The 16,924-nt window shown below is 42.1% G+C and overlaps 2 protein-coding genes across 2 annotated transcripts; both read left to right on the forward strand.

Annotated features, from left to right (window-relative positions):
- The first annotated feature begins 1,165 nt into the window (after positions 1-1,165).
- Positions 1,166-3,484, forward strand: higd1a (HIG1 hypoxia inducible domain family, member 1A). Its single transcript, XM_083653877.1, has 4 exons — positions 1,166-1,242; positions 1,781-1,855; positions 2,106-2,240; positions 2,808-3,484. The coding sequence occupies exons 2-4, from the start codon at positions 1,786-1,788 to the stop codon at positions 2,879-2,881; spliced, it is 279 nt and encodes a 92-aa protein (XP_083510003.1). The 5' UTR covers positions 1,166-1,242; positions 1,781-1,785; the 3' UTR covers positions 2,882-3,484.
- A 2,606-nt stretch (positions 3,485-6,090) lies between these two features.
- On the forward strand, positions 6,091-14,011 carry ccdc13 (coiled-coil domain containing 13; the record flags this gene model as incomplete). Its single annotated transcript, XM_083654057.1, has 14 exons — positions 6,091-6,305; positions 6,595-6,743; positions 6,839-6,981; positions 7,222-7,302; positions 7,401-7,514; positions 7,614-7,718; positions 8,111-8,275; positions 8,392-8,568; positions 10,663-10,863; positions 11,029-11,129; positions 11,867-11,929; positions 12,052-12,195; positions 13,138-13,258; positions 13,907-14,011. 14 exons carry the CDS (start codon positions 6,091-6,093, stop codon positions 14,009-14,011), a joined length of 1,884 nt encoding a protein of 627 aa, XP_083510183.1.
- Between the last annotated feature and the right edge of the window lie 2,913 nt (positions 14,012-16,924).

Genomic DNA, 16,924 nt, shown 5'->3' on the forward strand with positions numbered 1-16,924 from the left:
GGTAGGTGATGCTTTCTCTGTTGCACTCCCTCCTCTCTTTCTCCTCTACTTTGTGCATGACAGTCAGGCCCGCCCTGGCCCATGATCAGAGGGAAAACTGCCCGTAATTGCATGAAGGAGGTGGGTCTTCAGAGCAGTTTCTGGTGTCCAGTCCCAAGAGGTCGCATGCAGAAACCCTTGCAGGAAGTTACCATACCAGATATTGATCTGTATTTCTGTTACTGTACTTTTGCATGTACAGTAATTGTATTGTATATGTACCCCTGCAATTTACATAACAATAACCACACATATAAACAAAAACAAAAACAATATAATGTAGCCTATTATTAGTATAATGCTAGTACTGTAGTAGGCGTAGTAATTATTGCCTTGCTTGCTCTCTAACATTCATATTTTGTAGAAGTGTTAAACACAGTTTAGAACACGGCTCTCTTGAATACTCGATTCTGATTGGTCAATCAACAATATTCACCGGTCATTATTTCTTGACAACCGACCGCTGCTCTGCCACACCTGGATTAATCAGTTAAGAGCTTTTTGTCAGCAAGACACTACTAATTAGGCCAACCAGTTGCAGCTGTGGTGTCTTGTGTGCCAATTACGAATGAAACCGCTTTGTCGTTGAAAACGCTATTAAAAAATCTATTTGAATAATTATTTTTGTCAGATTATTGAATGATTTAGTTGTAGGCCGTGTTCTAAGCGGGATAATGTATATTGAGGCGGTGATTACTGGGAAATAATGACCTTCAGGTGAACGATTAAGCCCTCCGCTGGCGCGTCGGGCTCAATCCACCTGTCGGTCATTATTTCCCCGTAATCACCGCCTCAATATACATTATCCCTTACTTATTGCAGTCATGGTGCGTTCAGGCCCCCATGATAATAATCTTCGGGAAAACTGGGATGGATCCGTCAAAAATAACTTTTTTTATTTGAATCGAATTGGAATTCAGTAAGAATGAAAATGGAATCCAAAGCAAAAAAACACGAATTTCTAAAGAAGCATTTATGACATGACAGATGACGACATGAACGGTATTTTCCAGAGGACCCACAATTCCTATATGCCATGAACGCAGCACAGTACCGACAGATTGCTGACGTCAAAACGTGCGTGCGCAGAAGTTACATCACAGATCACACACCCGGCGACTTCCTTCCTTGACGTGCGATCAGATCGAGGCACACGGTGCTCGATTTCTCCTGAAGCAATTAAAATTAATAGTCTTTAAAAAGGTAAGAACCGTCTCCACCCTGCTGTTGGTCTGTTGTTTAACCTGTTGTAACGTTAAAAATAATCTCTCGGTTCTTGTTTCCCTTGTTTGACCTTCGATTAAAATCTAACCAATTCAGAAGTCGGTAATAGCCTGGCCCTACGTTAACAGTTGTAGGCGAGATGAGGCTCGTCTATGCGAGATAGGGTCGTGTTAATTCCTACTCATTGATGATAGTTTACTATGTAGGAACGTGCAGGCCTAACGTTATACGGCGGCCCCGCCTCCTCTGCCCTTGATTATGTAACGTCTTGTCAGTCCATCATGTCACATTGTATTTGAAATAACTTGGATCACAAATCAAACTGTGTTCAGTAGGATTTAGTTAGGGCAAGCGGCAAGACCATAGTATAGGTTTTTGTGCCAGACTTTACAGGAGGGTCTTTACAGATAGGCTACGAGAGTCCGACTGCTATGAGCTAGCATAGCAGGCTATGTTTTAAAAGGTGCGTTGTACACACGATTGTAGGCTAATTACTTTTATTTATTTATTTTTTCAGTCAAGATGTCTGATTATGAAGAGAATGAGTCCAAGTTCATTCGAAAAGCAAAGGAGAATCCATTTGTTCCAATCGGTGAGTATCCTGTGCCCTATATGGTCCTACACATGATATCATCTATTTTAAAAAGAAAAGAAAAGTAATCCATTAAAGTGATATCACAATTGTCTTATAACTGTGTTATCACAACTCTCTTTTTTTTTATCAGGAACTTAATATAAACTGTATCCTGTTGCTTGTTCTGTTTTGTTCATGATTATTAGATTCTGAACAAGCTATAGTTTTTATGTTTACTTGAATCTGTCTGTCTCTTTGCCCCTTCAAGGAATGGCTGGATTCTTTGCCATAGTGGGCTACAGACTAATGAAAATGAAAAGTCGTGGAGATACAAAGATGTCTGTGCACTTGATCCACATGCGTGTAGCCGCCCAGGGCTTTGTGGTGGGAGCTATGACTATTGGTAAGTAGCCAATAGTCTATACATTAGTATATATTAGTGTATATTAGTCAATAGACTCTTGAGAATCGCAATGAGATTACCCGTCTAAATTAAGGTTACTACAGACACACACACACACACACACACACACACACACACACACACACACACAAACACACACACACAATACAGTGTATTGTATTATATTATATATATACACACACACACATAATACAGTGTCACAGGCCACTTTGCTGCATGGTTTCAAATTGTGTCTAATTACTATTACCATTGCTCTTGATTATTGAGAAACTAGAGAAGGGTGCTTTTTTTGACAAGTCATACTTTATTCTTAGTTATGATTATTTAGTTTTTTTGTTTTACTAACACAATTATTCCTGAAGCTTATAGCTCTGGATTTGGCCAATGGCCAGTGTTATTCATTATTTTAGTCCGCTATATTCATGACTCTGAACGCAGATTAGCTCTACTACAGATTTTTTTTTTTTTTACACAGTGGGTGTTCATGGTAAAACCTCTAGTCTACGATGTCATCGTGTAACTTTATTTCCTCTGTTTTGTTTTTAGGTGTCATATATTCAATGTACAAAGAGTACATTGTGAAGCCCAGAGAAGCCCAGAAGGAGCTGGATCATAAATGATTATGGACTTTCTTTTTCTAATACTCCACGTCCCATAATATGACCTCCTTAATATTGCCTCATAAGGTGTTGTAGGCCATTTATTTTTTTTACAGATGTGTCATAATTGTTGTATGCACACATCACCTCTACTGTAAATACTGTCATTCTAAATTATTGATTACAGATGAAGTCATTTTGGCTGCTGGTCGTCTACTTCACTCGAGTGTTTTATTTGAAGTCAGGTTATCCTCCAAGTTTTATAATAGAAGGTAAATGCTATCACTTTCTGTATTTACAGTATACGGAAGTGTGATAATTTGGACTATTTGAGGACTATTAACACTGTCTGTGTGTGTGTGTGTGTGTGTGTGTGTGTGTGTGTGTGTGTGTGTGTGTGTGTGTGTGTGTGTGTGTGTGTGTGTGTGTGTGTGTGTGTGTGTGTGTATGTGTGTGAGAGAGAGAGACAGAGAGAAGACTTGCTGACCTGTGTGATGTGTGTAGGAACAGGACAGGTGACATTCTTGACAAACTTTGGTTGCCTTATTTAGAATGCTGGACAGTGGAGTGTCAAAACCAATAATAATAATAATTTGAGTATGACATAGGCTAAGTAGGCTATATAGGTATTTAAAAATGAACACTATTGCAGGCTAAGTAGGCTATATATTTAAAAATTAACACTTGCAGCTAGTTTGAACATTTTGTTTGTTTCCCCCCTTTGTTATATTAACTGCAGTCTTTTTTTTGTAAATATAGCCTACTATGGGGATTTTTGCCAAATTAAAATGCGTGCACCTTAGTCTATTTTTTAAAATGGGCATTTGTATCTGTATTAAGAGCGTCTCATGATAGGAGACCACACCTGGCTATCTTTCGATGCCTGACTACCCTCATATTACTGAAACAAATGGTGTTTGAGTAGATTCCCTTTCAGATTATGCCACCAAACACATGTTTAAAGCCATCATTCAGTAATTGGAAAAGGGAAATTTCTAATCATACTTGATAATGTAACAACAGAATTCAAATGGGTGATTTTCATTCGGAAGCCTTTATACGCAAGGCATTTTATTAGACTGATATTAGATGGGTCCAATGTTTCATTACAGCAGCCTCACAAGTTTTCATGAGATGTGAGCTAAACAAACTGAGGTACAGCTACTGATGGTATGGTTGCCTAGGGAAAAAAAGCATATCATATTTTGTGATTTGCTTAAATAAACACCTTGTTAAGTTATTCACAATAGTGTTGAATGTCGGTGTGCACAGAATTATTAAAAATGTTATTCTGACACTTGTGTTTGAGTTTTTTTCCTCTGCGAAAAGCAGGATGACCAGGCAAATAGCTGTGAAATTCTATTTAAATGAATTGTTGTTAAATAGATACATGTTTACATTTTCCCAAAACCTCTTAAAGTCCCTGTGGACTAATGTCACTGAGTGGGTAGGCTGTAACTCAGGCAAGCTGAATGTGTCTGACTGGAACTCCTTCAGTATTATGCACCTGCATTTATAAAGTTATATACTGTGCACTAAACAAAAACTGAAGAGGAAAGCATCAAGGTCACTTCTCACTGTAATTACCCCAGTTAGAGTGTGTATATTCTTCTAATCAGAGCTTTCACATGGTACAAGTAGCCTACTAGTCCATAGGCTGTGAAAAACAAATCCTTGTATGGGAGGCTGGCGTGGGACAAAGTATTTGCTAATGGTGGGTTCGTGGTGATAGCTTGATATGATATCAGACTGAATTGTCAACTGGGTGGAGTGGCGGATTTGAAGGTCTGGACCAAGGCCAGGTTTGTGGCCTTATGTGAGTCTACGGCTCTGTGACATTATTGTGTTATCATGTTACATTAGGGTTTGTATGGTCATGAAAAACCTGGAAAAATCATGGAAATTGAAAAGACAAATTCCAGGCCCTGGAAAAGTTATTGAAAAATATATTTTTTTGAAAAGTCAATGAGACAACTCAACAGAAAGGCTTGACTTCTCCATAGGGAATTTGTTATGATAGCCTATAATGAATGAAACATGACACGGGTTCAATTTCCACACAAAACAATCCTATTTATTGTGATTCTTTGCAGCCTGCAAAACTAGTATTATTATTATCATCATCATCATCATCATTACCATGGCGGGCCAAACGCGACGGTTACGAAGTCATTGATATTCACGGGTAAATGGGGATTTATCGCAGTCGCCAGCCGTCTCCATGGCTACATTGTAGCTCTCGCCCATGACGCGAACTATCTCGCGAGATCTCCACCTGTTGTGTCTTCTGCAGTGCCGTTGCTGTGGTTACGGTGTTCGAGATGACGAGGAAGTACAGTTTATTTACCTGCGGCCTCTGTTGACCAAGACGCTGCTTGACTAAATGACAAGTGAGTTATTTTTCTACTAAAACGTCTTAACATCCAGCTGGTAGGCCAATAGGTTTACTTAAAACTAAAGGCTAAAGTTATCCTACTACACTGAGCCAAGTTTAAGCAGCTAGCTTGATGGCCTAACGCCTAAACCCTACCAGACAGACCCTATTATTATTATTATCATCATCATTATTATTATTATTATTATTATTATTATTATTATTATTATTACAGGCTATATCTCGTGTATTACCAAAATATGCTCACAATTCTCTCTCTTATTGTGGACAGTCTGTTTAGGGTCACCAATGTTTCTGATCATCAATGATAAACAGCATGTTACATGCATGAACAACTAAAGTCAGAGAAGCTCACTCAAATGTCATTTTGTAGCCTAACTACATGACGTAGGGCATTCATGTCTTTGTAAATTGCTGTCCGATGAAAACATTGTATTAAAAAACAAAAACAACAACAACAAAAACAACATTGGTTAGCTTGATGCATTTTTTTCTACATTATCCAATAGATATAAGCCCAACAAGTCTGAGAATTTTCTCAACTCATAGAGGTCCATAATCTTGTGTTAATTGTGATCACCAAAATTGGAGTCAACAGCAAGTATGCTATGTCTTTCTGTGGAGGGAGTCAGAATGTGGGGTCAGCCACCTGTGGCACCCAGCATCCATAGGAGGTAGGACCTCTCAGTGCTGACACTTTGACAAGGATGGACGACACACACACACTAGCTGCTGCCGGGAGGCATTGCATAGTCTCCAGTCATCATTTTACACTGTTAGAGCTTGCCTATTTTCCCAAGGCCTTATATGAATGCTATGTTATGAATTGTAGATCATGGAGGATGATGATGGTCTGAATGAGCGCTTGAGGCTTCAGTTCCAAGCTCTGCAGAAACAGCAGGAGACGTTTCTTCAAAGGAAAGTTGACCGGAGAAAGGAGACGAAACCAGGGAAACTTGATGCCAGCGTGACTCAGGACTTGCTTGAAACCCAGGATGACTTGAATCTATCTGAGCAAGGCACTCCTCTTGCAGATCATCTGAAGGAGAGGTGAGTTTTACAAGTGTTCAATTAGTGTTGAAAAAAATAGTAGCCCGGAATGACTTAATGACACTTAGAGCAAACATTAGCATTCTTTGTGGCAAATCTCTATCATCTACATGAAGAGTGAATCAATGGAATATTTTTTCCCACAGTAGCAATTACTGACAATAATGCATTCTGATCTTGGGTGGCATGGATGAGAACCCTGATTTGTCACTTAAATAGATCAATCTCCAGTTTTCAAATTGCAATGAATTATGCTGCAGTCTGTTTAATTTGAATTGCTTCTCTATAGACTGCTACAGAATGAGAATCATCAGTTGCTGGACCAAGTGAGAGAACTAAGGGATGAAAATGGCCGTCTCTTCAAACTCCTGAGTGAAAAAGATTTTGAAATTAAACACCTGAAGAAGAAAAGAGAGGAGGAAAGACTGGCTTTAGCAGGTATAATGCAACAAGTGACACTTATTTTGCACCATGGTGATGGTGATGTTCTAGATGCCTTCACAGCTTCTTCATGCCACATCCGTGTTGTTTAGGCACATCAGGTTTGGCAGGAGATGCAGCAGCCACCAAGATTGTGGAGTTGTCCAAGAAGATCAGAGAGTTAACTGCTGAAATTGAACGAGAAAAGGTTAAGTCTAAGCAAAACAGCAACAGAATCAAAGAACTTGAGAAAGAGGTAATCACTTTACGTGTTAACTGTATCATTTAATATCTTTGCGAGGATGGATGTCCATCATTTGAACACACGATTGAAATATATCATGCTGAATTATAAAATTGCTAAATGTTTCAGACCAAATGGCCCTGGAAGCAATGATATATTGTTGTATGTACTTTGCAGACTGATGAAAGATTGACCAAATTAACGAGCGAATAAATTAATGAATGATATGTGATCCCATGCTCCTCTGTACAGCTACAGGCTGCTTCAGTACTCTCTCCATCTGGGCAAAAAACCGACAAGGCACAAGATAAGACGCCATCTGAAGACTGTGAGGTAATTGTTATGTGAGGGATGATCAAAAGTACATTTTGTTGTTATCCTGCTAGATGATCAGAATCATTTACTCACATGTAATATGTTTTCACATACAGGACAGTCCAGTGGTGAAATCGATGCAGGAGAAATTAGCCGCTGCCCAGTTCAAAATGACGGAATATCGAAACCAGATTCAAGCCATCAAACAAGAGTTGAAAGTAGCTCAGAAGGTCAGCTTTTCCTTTTTCCTATTTCCAGTCTAAATGGTTGAGAAGAACACATCGATCATCATTAAGTGCTACATTATAAAAAGGCTGCTCTCTCTGCAGGTATTGATCAGTGAGGTCGGAGAGGAGGTCAACCTGCAACAATTACTAGGCAGCCCAGGGAGCTTCAGGGGTCGCTCTCAGCAGATCCTGGTTCTGCAGACACGGGTGAGCTGAATGAAGTAACCTGCTAACTGACCTCTCACTGACTGCACTTCATATATCATTTGCAAAACACATTATAATAAAAATTGTTATAGCACTTTTCAAACCAATGTTACAAAGAGCTTCACATAGTCAATACAGCACTCTGCAGAATCACTAAAAGAGATGATAAATGATAGTAGAAAAACACAACGCACAAAAAGCAATTAAAGGCCTGAATTGGGGAGATCCCTTTGATTCAAGAATAAATGGGGAGATGCATAGCAAAGATGACAGATTTGGTAAGCTTCCCTCTCTCGGGCAGGCTGGTCCAAAGCCTAGGAGCCTAAACGGCACCGCCGTTAGTCATGTAATCTTCCAAGCAAATGTGTCCTTTCCCATCCGTTTGAGCCCAGATAAGGGACCTGGAGCAGCAGCTGAACCAGTCGGCTCAGCTGAGACAGTCCAGTGTCCTGAGTGTAGAAGAAGAGTTCCTGGGCATTCTTCAGAAAACCCCCCCTCAAGACAGGAACCTGAGCTACATCCGCACCATGGAGAGGGAGAAGAGGGAGGCGTTTGAAGTACGAGCCAGGTGTTTTCCATTCATTGTGACTGCAATTGAATCACTGAAATATGAATTTGCTTCTGCACTCTACTGTACTGAGGCCATCTCTCTCAATCTGCCATGACTGGACAGAGGCTGTCAGTGGACTATGAGGCGCTGCTGAAAGACCATGAGGATGTGAAGAAGAAGCTGGAAGGCTCCAAGGCCAGAAACAAATCTCTGAGCGCTGAGATCAAAACCCTGAAGGTCCAGATCTCCACCCTCCTGGATAAGGGCAAACATGATGATGAGCTCGTGGATGCTCTACTGGTAAGGAATTAGATACGGTAAAATAATCTATGATAACATTGAACCTTGGTGAACTATATTACATGGATACACACATAGTGCAAATGAGTTTTACAGTAGGTACGGTAAGCATTATAACTTACAGCATGCTTGATTACATAATGTTTAATATTGTAGCTCTGATAATGAGATAAACATAGTTGAGTGAGTAATGTGATTAAAAGCTCATCTGCCTCCGTGAGAGGCATGGAGCACTAGAACAATTTATACTTGACTTGACTTGACTTACAGTACTTGACTTTACTCACTGTATGGTATGTGCATTTATCTATGGCACAGTGGGTCAGTGGTTAGCACTGTTGCCTCACAGCAAGACGTTTTGAACCCCGGTCTGTCCCAGGCCTTTTCTTTGTGGAGTTTGCATGTTCTCCCTGTTTTCGTGTGTGTGGGTTTCCTCCAGGTGCTCTGGTTTCCTCCCATCAATGACATGTATGCTAGGGTTAAGACTCCTGTCAGTGCCCCTGACCAAGGCACTGGCAAAATAACTGGAACTGTTGGTTCCTGAGTGCTGCACTGTGGCTGCCCACTGCTCCTAGTTCTAGGAAGGTCGCTAGTAGAGGATGGGTCAAATGCAGAGGATGAATTTCCGCATGGGGATAAATAAAGGATCACTTAACTTAACTTAATTATATACAATTCAGTTCAGGCCAAATATCAGTGGTAATTACATAATGTTTACAAGTCAAACTAAACCACAGAAGTACAGGCTACATCCTGCAGAAACAAGTGTCCTCACTGACGAGGCCTTGCGTTGTTGGTTGTTCCCAACACTGTCTGCTCTGCATCTGGCCTCCCTCTGAACACCTGCTGCTCTGCATCTGGTCTCCCTCTGAACACCTGCTGCTCTGCATCTGGTCTCTCTCTGAACACCTCCTCCTCTGCATCTGGTCTCTCTCTGAACACCTCCTGCTCTGCATCTGGTCTCTCTCTCTGAACACCTGCTGCTCTGCATCTGGTCTCTCTCTGAACACCTGCTGCTCTGCATCTGGTCTCTCTCTGAACACCTGCTACTCTGCATCTGGTCTCTCTCTGAACACCTGCTGCTCTGCATCTGGTCTCTCTCTGAACACCTCCTGCTCTGCATCTGGTCTCTCTCTGAACACCTGCTGCTCTGCATCTGGTCTCTCTCTCTGAACACCTCCTGCTCTGCATCTGGTCTCTCTCTGAACACCTCCTGCTCTGCATCTGGTCTCTCTCTGAACACCTCCTGCTCTGCATCTGGTCTCCCTCTGAACACCTCCTGCTCTGCATCTGGTCTCCCTCTGAACACCTGCTGCTCTGCATCTGGTCTCTCTCTGAACACCTCCTGCTCTGCATCTGGTCTCTCTCTGAACACCTCCTCCTCTGCATCTGGTCTCCCTCTGAACACCTCCTGCTCTGCATCTGGCCTCCTTCTGAACACCTGCTGCTCTGCATCTGGTCTCTCTCTGAACACCTGCTCTGCATCTGGTCTCTCTCTGAACACCTCCTACTCTGCATCTGGTCTCTCTCTGAACACCTCCTGCTGTGCATCTGGTCTCTCTCTGAACACCTCCTACTCTGCATCTGGTCTCTCTCTGAACACCTCCTGCTGTGCATCTGGTCTCTCTCTGAACACCTGCTCTGCATCTGGTCTCTCTCTGAACACCTCCTACTCTGCATCTGGTCTCTCTCTGAACACCTCCTACTCTGCATCTGGTCTCTCTCTGAACACCTCCTACTCTGCATCTGGTCTCTCTCTGAACACCTCCTGCTCTGCATCTTGTCTCTCTCTGAACACCTCCTGCTTTGCATCTGGCCTCCCTCTGAACACCTCCTGCTGTGCATCTGGTCTCCCTTTGAACACCTGCTGCTCTGCATCTGGTCTCTCTCTGAACACCTCCTGCTCTGCATCTTGTCTCTCTCTGAACACCTCCTGCTTTGCATCTGGCCTCCCTCTGAACACCTCCTGCTGTGCATCTGGTCTCCCTTTGAACACCTGCTGCTTTGCATCTGGTCTCTCTCTGAACACCTCCTGCTGTGCATCTGGTCTCCCTCTGAACACCTGCTGCTCTGCATCTGGTCTCCCTCTGGCAGAAGCAGCAGAGCCAGCTGCAGGAGGTGCTGCACCGGCTCAGTCAGCAGCAAGGTGTGCAGGAGTCCCAGCAGACCCTGGGACAGCAGCAGAGCAGCCAGCCCTCTCACAGCTCTCTCATCCACAAGCTGAAGCAGAGGGTTTCTGAGAAGGAGGCCAAGGTGAAAGAACTAGAGAAGGAAATCCAGCAGCTCTCCTTCAAGGTAAACAGGAGCGACATCTAAGAATGCATCAGTCAGGATGACGTTGCGCTGCACTTCTTAGCCAGCAGCATGACATTTCAGTTGAAAAGTTGTTTGCGCAATGATTCAGACATCCATTCCGATCCAGCGTGTGTGTGTGTAAATGTGTGTGTACAACTGTTGCAGAGAGATGATGGGGGCAGTCAGTCCAGCATCAAGACAACAATTTGCAGTTCAGGATATTCCCCAGAAGAGGGAGACAGTAACAAGAGAATATCCTCTCCACGGTATGTGTGCTAGTCTCCTATGCTGTGGAAAAGAGTGGGTTCTTATTATCTTGTGTGGCGAAATAAGGGTTAATAGAGTGGTTCCCAACCTAAGTGGGGTTGTCTGGGATTCATACATTCAAATGTATTTATTTATTTGTTGGTTTGTTGGTTTGTTTGTTTGTTTGTTTGTTTGTTTGTCTTTATATACACTGCATACAATTTAAAACTACTAAAGAGGATTAGGGCCACTTGTGTTGTCTTTTTTAGTTCTGAGTTTAATATCAGAATTCTGAGGAAAGGAAGTCAGAATTCTGAGATTAAAGTTACAATTCTAGTTTACTGTCTGACAGTTTACTGTCAGAAATTTGAGGACAAATGTCAGAAATCTGAGAAAAAAAGTCAGCATTCAGTCAGAATTCGGAGGAAAAAAAGTCAGAATCCTGAGATTAAAGTCAGCATACTGTTACATGTGACATCACTGATGATGTCACTGATGACATTATATATTATAATATATAATATTAATATATAATATGATATTATAGTACCGATGTACCTGCATTTAATGATTTTTGTGACGTCAAAGTGGGGTCACAAGCCAAAAAAGGTTGGGAACCCCTGGGTTAATAATTCACTCTGTCCAATGGGAGATTTGCTGTTATCAGGTTATTTATTTTCTTTAATGCCTCACAGCTTGCCTTAGTGTATTCTGCTGGGCATTTCTCCTCCAATGACTCTGTCTTCCTTTCTTCCAGTTCTGTTTCAAAACTTGGCCATAAACTGGTGGTGTCTTCTGTGGGAGGCAGTAGAGAGTTCAGGTAAATTAACATACAGTTCCTGTACTTTGGATTGACTTTGTTATGCAGTGAATCATACTGTATACCACCGTGTTGTTGTGAATTGTCAGCTACAATTTTAATGTTTTTTCTTCCTTTCTCAGAGGTTCAGGGCCTTTGAAATGTACACACTGTTCAGCTGAGGTGAATATGCTGATGACCCAGTGTGTCGAGTTTAAAACCCTCTATCAGGCTGCGAGCGTGGAGAAAGACAGACTCCTAGAGCTAGTCAACCTCCTCCAGACAAAGTAATACTTCATCATTCAATCTCTGTAACATCCTTTCTTTGCATGACGCACACATTTTGTTGGCTATTGTATTGCTCCATCTACTACCTGTGTAGGTGTATGACATTCTAGTGATTATAATAGGTATGTGCTTCTTTCAAGGTCAACACTTGCAAGGGACTATTTTTTCCCTCCGCTTTTTAATGAATAGCAATCACTCAATAACATCACAACTATCCACTGAAACCAACAATAGTGTGGACTGTGTGGAGTATTTGCGGATGTTAAACCAGTGTCATAAATTCTTTTCAATGCTAAAATTCTAAATCAAGAGCTCAGAAATCAAGCAGAAATCAAAGCAAAGCAACTTGATGTTCGACCTTCTTCTTCACACCTAGAATGATATTAGATTGCTCTAATGCCGTAACCTGACGCTGCCAGATGGGGGCGGTATTGTGTCCACACGACTGCGAAAACAATACCGCCCTCATCTGGCAGCGTCAGGTTACTAATGCGGTGGTTCACAGACGTTTTTGGCTTCAGTACCCCTTTCCCTGATTTTTGAATCCAAGTAGTACCCCCCTTTACCTGACTACAACATTTTGCTTCGAAAACGGCAAGATAAAACTATGGCATTATGATGCAATGAATTAACGATAACCAACCTTTCAAGAATATAACATTACAAAATAGGAGTTGGAGTGAAAGAGTTTGCTCCTGAGAAGATTTATTTGAAATGTTCATCTGCTTTCATGAATTATTCTTACATTTTTGGTCTAATGCATACAATTACAGTATATCGCAACCATTTTGTCCAGTTTCCCCCAAATAATGAAATGTTTAAACCTACAGTATATTATTTAATAAAAAATAATCAGGTTCAAATCAGCACTCAATATCAGGCAAGGCTTTAGAAATTTGCAGTGAAAACATTTAATCAGTGCACCTCTATTTGATGTGCAGAGAGAAAGAGATGAACCAGCGGTGTGTGGAGGCCCAACAGAAGTTCCAGGAGGAGCGTCGCAGGACTGTTATCCTGGAGCAGCAGCTGGGGAAGGCAAAACTAGATCTCGAGAAATTGACTGTGTTCAATGAAAGCAATAGTAGTCGGTATGCCTGAAGGCTGAGTGAGGCCATAATGTGACCGAATGTCAAGCACTTTTAGTTCATGCTTTCTTATGCACTGACTCATTAATCGACCACTAGTCTGACTGAACTCCCTCTGTTATCCCTCTGGCATTACTACCACCCTTTCTGCCGATCTTGGGAGAGTTGTGTAAACTAGCACATGCTACCTCTGATACATGTTCAGTCGCCAGCCGCTTCTTTTCACCTGACAGCGAGGAGTTTCACCGGCAGGACATAGCGCGTGGGAGGATCACGCTATAATTCCCCTCAGCTTTCCTCCCTGACCGACCAGAGGAGGCGCTAGTGCAGCGACCAAGACACATACCCTTAATCCAGCTTCCCACCCGCAGACCTCAAACCTGCGACCCTTGTGTTGGTAAGCAGGGAATCTACCGCTGCACTACTCGGGCGCCATGTTTTCTCTAAATTGAAGGCTATTTGTGTCGCTGCCTTGGCACGGCTTCTTAAAAACAAGCTGCTTTCCCGTAAAAATACAAACAAAATGTACATCTAAGTACAGGAATAATATGGACAGTGCACATCCTAACTCCACCTTTGGGCAGTGTGCAGAGATGTGCATTCTGTCCCCTTGCTGCTCGTTCAGCTGGGGGCAGAGCGAGGAGGCACTGAGGAGCGCTCTCCAGCCGACCTGCGGCTCTGCAGTGACATGATGAGCCAAGTCAAGCATGTTTTCCCGCAGGCCCTGTGACAGCGCAAACATGACAGTAACCAGGGGAGCTGCCTCGTGCCTGCTGGACCTCACACCTTCTCCTGTCACATCTGCTGTGAGGAAGGGAAACAGGCCCCTCTGTTTCCACGCACACCAAACGTCATTTGTGGAGCGCTGGTTTCCTCTCCCTTTGAAATCTGAATGACCCTGATGGTTCCTATGTGCGTTTGATGACCTCAGTCGAGCCACTTACATCTGGAATAGCAGAGCTTATCAACTTAACCCTAATGACATCAGACAAGTGTCCCTGCTGATTGTGCAAATGATTGACGCTGGTAGCATGTCTCGCCACGGTTCGGTGTCCTGTCTGCTTACGGTTTCCTAAATGTCACTGTCACATTATATTAAATCAACGTATGGCTTTACCTCACTCACTTGCAGCCTTACGTGCATTAGCAACAGTCTGAATGCTTTGTAGAGTATAATAATCACATAATGGATAATCACATCTGATCAAGGGAACCAAGCCATATTGTAGGCTATATTGTTTTACCATAAAGGCGATGACATTACTGGGGGTTTTGAGTTTTTCTTGGCTCCAGACTATGTGAATGTTTGACAGCTCAATCCAAATGGTAAACACCGCAGTTGGGTTCCCAAAATGCTTCAATATTCCTTGTAAATATTACTGCTAATCACTTCTGACTTGAAACCAGCTGTGTGGGAATAGCGGTTGAAAATGAATGCGGACTACACAGCTACACAAACCCCCTCTTTGCTCCTCCATACATTCCCCCCAGAGCATGTCATGTCATATGTATGTAGAGAGTATGATCGTATTCTGAAAAGGTTGTCTGGTTATGTGTAGCCGCCTGGTGGGAGTGGCCCCCACCTTCATGCTAACATCCGAGTTATTTTCTTCCGATCTAGCCAAAAGGATTTCAGCAGAAACACCCTCCTCCCTCCTCCTCCTCCCCATCACGCTTAATTTAAAACCATGGCTGAGTTAGTGTGCTGCTTCAAATACCGCACTATTTCTTCCAGAACCCTGTGGGAGATTGGCAGGTCCCCATTGGACCGAGCGAGAAAGTGCCACAAGACAAAAATATCAGCCTTTGGACGTGATGAAGAAAGCCTTTATGCTCGGAGAAACAAAAAACAGCTTGTGTTGAATACCTCCTGGACTGAAGGTGAGGCACCCTTCTATGTAGTATGCCTGGAGGAAGAGAGGAGATACCACGAGCCTACATGTTCAGCAGGGTTGCCAAATATGTAGCAATGTGCGTCAGAATGAGTGTTGGTGGAGCAAATAGTTGCCATGGTCTCCGACTGTATCGCAGTCCAGGGAAATGTTTATCTCGATAAATTTGGTTGTTTTTTTTAACCTGCCATAACACAACTTCGTCAAAAAAATGAAGTCAATGTTCATAAACATTTTTAGATCCACCCCCCCCCCTCCGCTTCATTTTGGAGATAGAGATAGAGATAGGAGATAGGAATAAACTGCAATATTGTCACCTTTTGAGAAAGCTATTTCGAATTTGACTTCTGAATGAATGTTGATATCAAAGATTGTCACACAACTCATTACTCATTTTCGGGTTGTCTCGCACAGTTAAGAACTAATGTTATCTTAAGTTAATATGACTATTGGCTGTTGACTTCAGTCATTAAAGGGTGTCATCACTTTCAAATAAATTACATTTCACCAAACAATTTTAATATTGTTTTATGGAGCTGGATTACGCAGAAAGGTGTAGATTTATTCCAAAATGCCCAATAACCCACCAAGCCAAACACAAACTTATGTAAACACAGCATACGTAAACAGCCTCACCTATTTGTCATTCCAGGTTTGAATGACTCCTTTCTCCATCCGTCTCCTCAGAGGTATTCCCTCGTTCTGGACCAATGCTTCCTGCAGTCCATTGACTGCATCCAGAAACTAAAGTCAACAGTGGAGCTGTGAACGCAGAGGTTAAAGTTAGCCATCAGTATATGAGGGATCTGTGAACTTTTCTCAGGCCTAGAAAACGGTTTGTGCCTGTATGAGTCCATTCATCTCGCAGTGCCTCTCATTTACATGTAATGGAAAGAAAATAAACAGTTGAGTCCTAATGTGCTCATTTACAGTAAGTAGAAATGAAGTAATGAGCTGTTATCTTTACACAGACAGTGGTGAGGTGATGGCGAGCCGTTTTTATATCAGTTTGAGGCTTTATGGGGTGCCTGGAATTGATGGGTTGACATTGATATGCAAAATCATATACAGTTTGGCGGCCATCATTATACACAGTCAGCCACAATTCATTGACTGTGTTGACAAGACACGTTCTGCTGGCAGAGACTTTGTTTGTGATCTTGATTTTTCGCTTGCCTTCTTATATTTCCAGCCTTTTAAGTTATGCCTGCTTATTCTCAACCTCTCCGAGTTGCCCGCAGTTCCCCAACAGACATGGATCAGTACAGTACAGTATGACGTCACTGGGATTGAGCCTTCTTCAAGAAGCTGAATTCACTACAATACATTTGTGTAGCAAGTTTTAAATCTGTGTCAAGATACAGGGCGCATCACTAGATGGCAGTGTGGTCAGTATATCAACCACCTTTGACATGGAGTTTTCTGACAGTGAGTGAATTACTTTACTTTGTCCTGCAACGATGCTGTCTGAAGCAAAAAAAAGGAAAGAAAAATGCCAATGAAAGCTAATGATTAATTAATCGGCTAGTGCGTTGCTGAATCTATTAATATGACTTGTAATTGCTTATATGACGACGTGGTTGTGATTAAATCACTTAATAAAGTGATCTCCCTGCTTCCAGGAGTGGATGGAGTGAATACTGTAATTATTAAATGATCCGGTAACACTTTACAATGAGGGTCACTAAATGAACAGTAACTAATGCTTAATAAGCATCATCTAACCCTCATCCTAACAATTAACGAACCCT

The sequence above is a fragment of the Poromitra crassiceps genome (genome assembly GCF_964638095.1).
Source record: "Poromitra crassiceps genome assembly, chromosome: 17".
NCBI classification, from domain to species: Eukaryota; Metazoa; Chordata; class Actinopteri; order Beryciformes; family Melamphaidae; genus Poromitra; species Poromitra crassiceps.

What these genes read in the sequence shown, in the direction of transcription:
- higd1a (XM_083653877.1), top strand. Translation starts at nt 1,786, where the DNA reads ATGTCTGATTATGAAGAGAATGAGTCCAAGTTCATTCGAAAAGCAAAG. An exon ending in GAATCCATTTGTTCCAATCG is followed by an intron (nt 1,856 to 2,105) that starts GTGAGTATCCTG and finishes TGCCCCTTCAAG; the next exon opens with GAATGGCTGGATTCTTTGCC. An exon ending in GGTGGGAGCTATGACTATTG is followed by an intron (nt 2,241 to 2,807) that starts GTAAGTAGCCAA and finishes TTTTGTTTTTAG; the next exon opens with GTGTCATATATTCAATGTAC.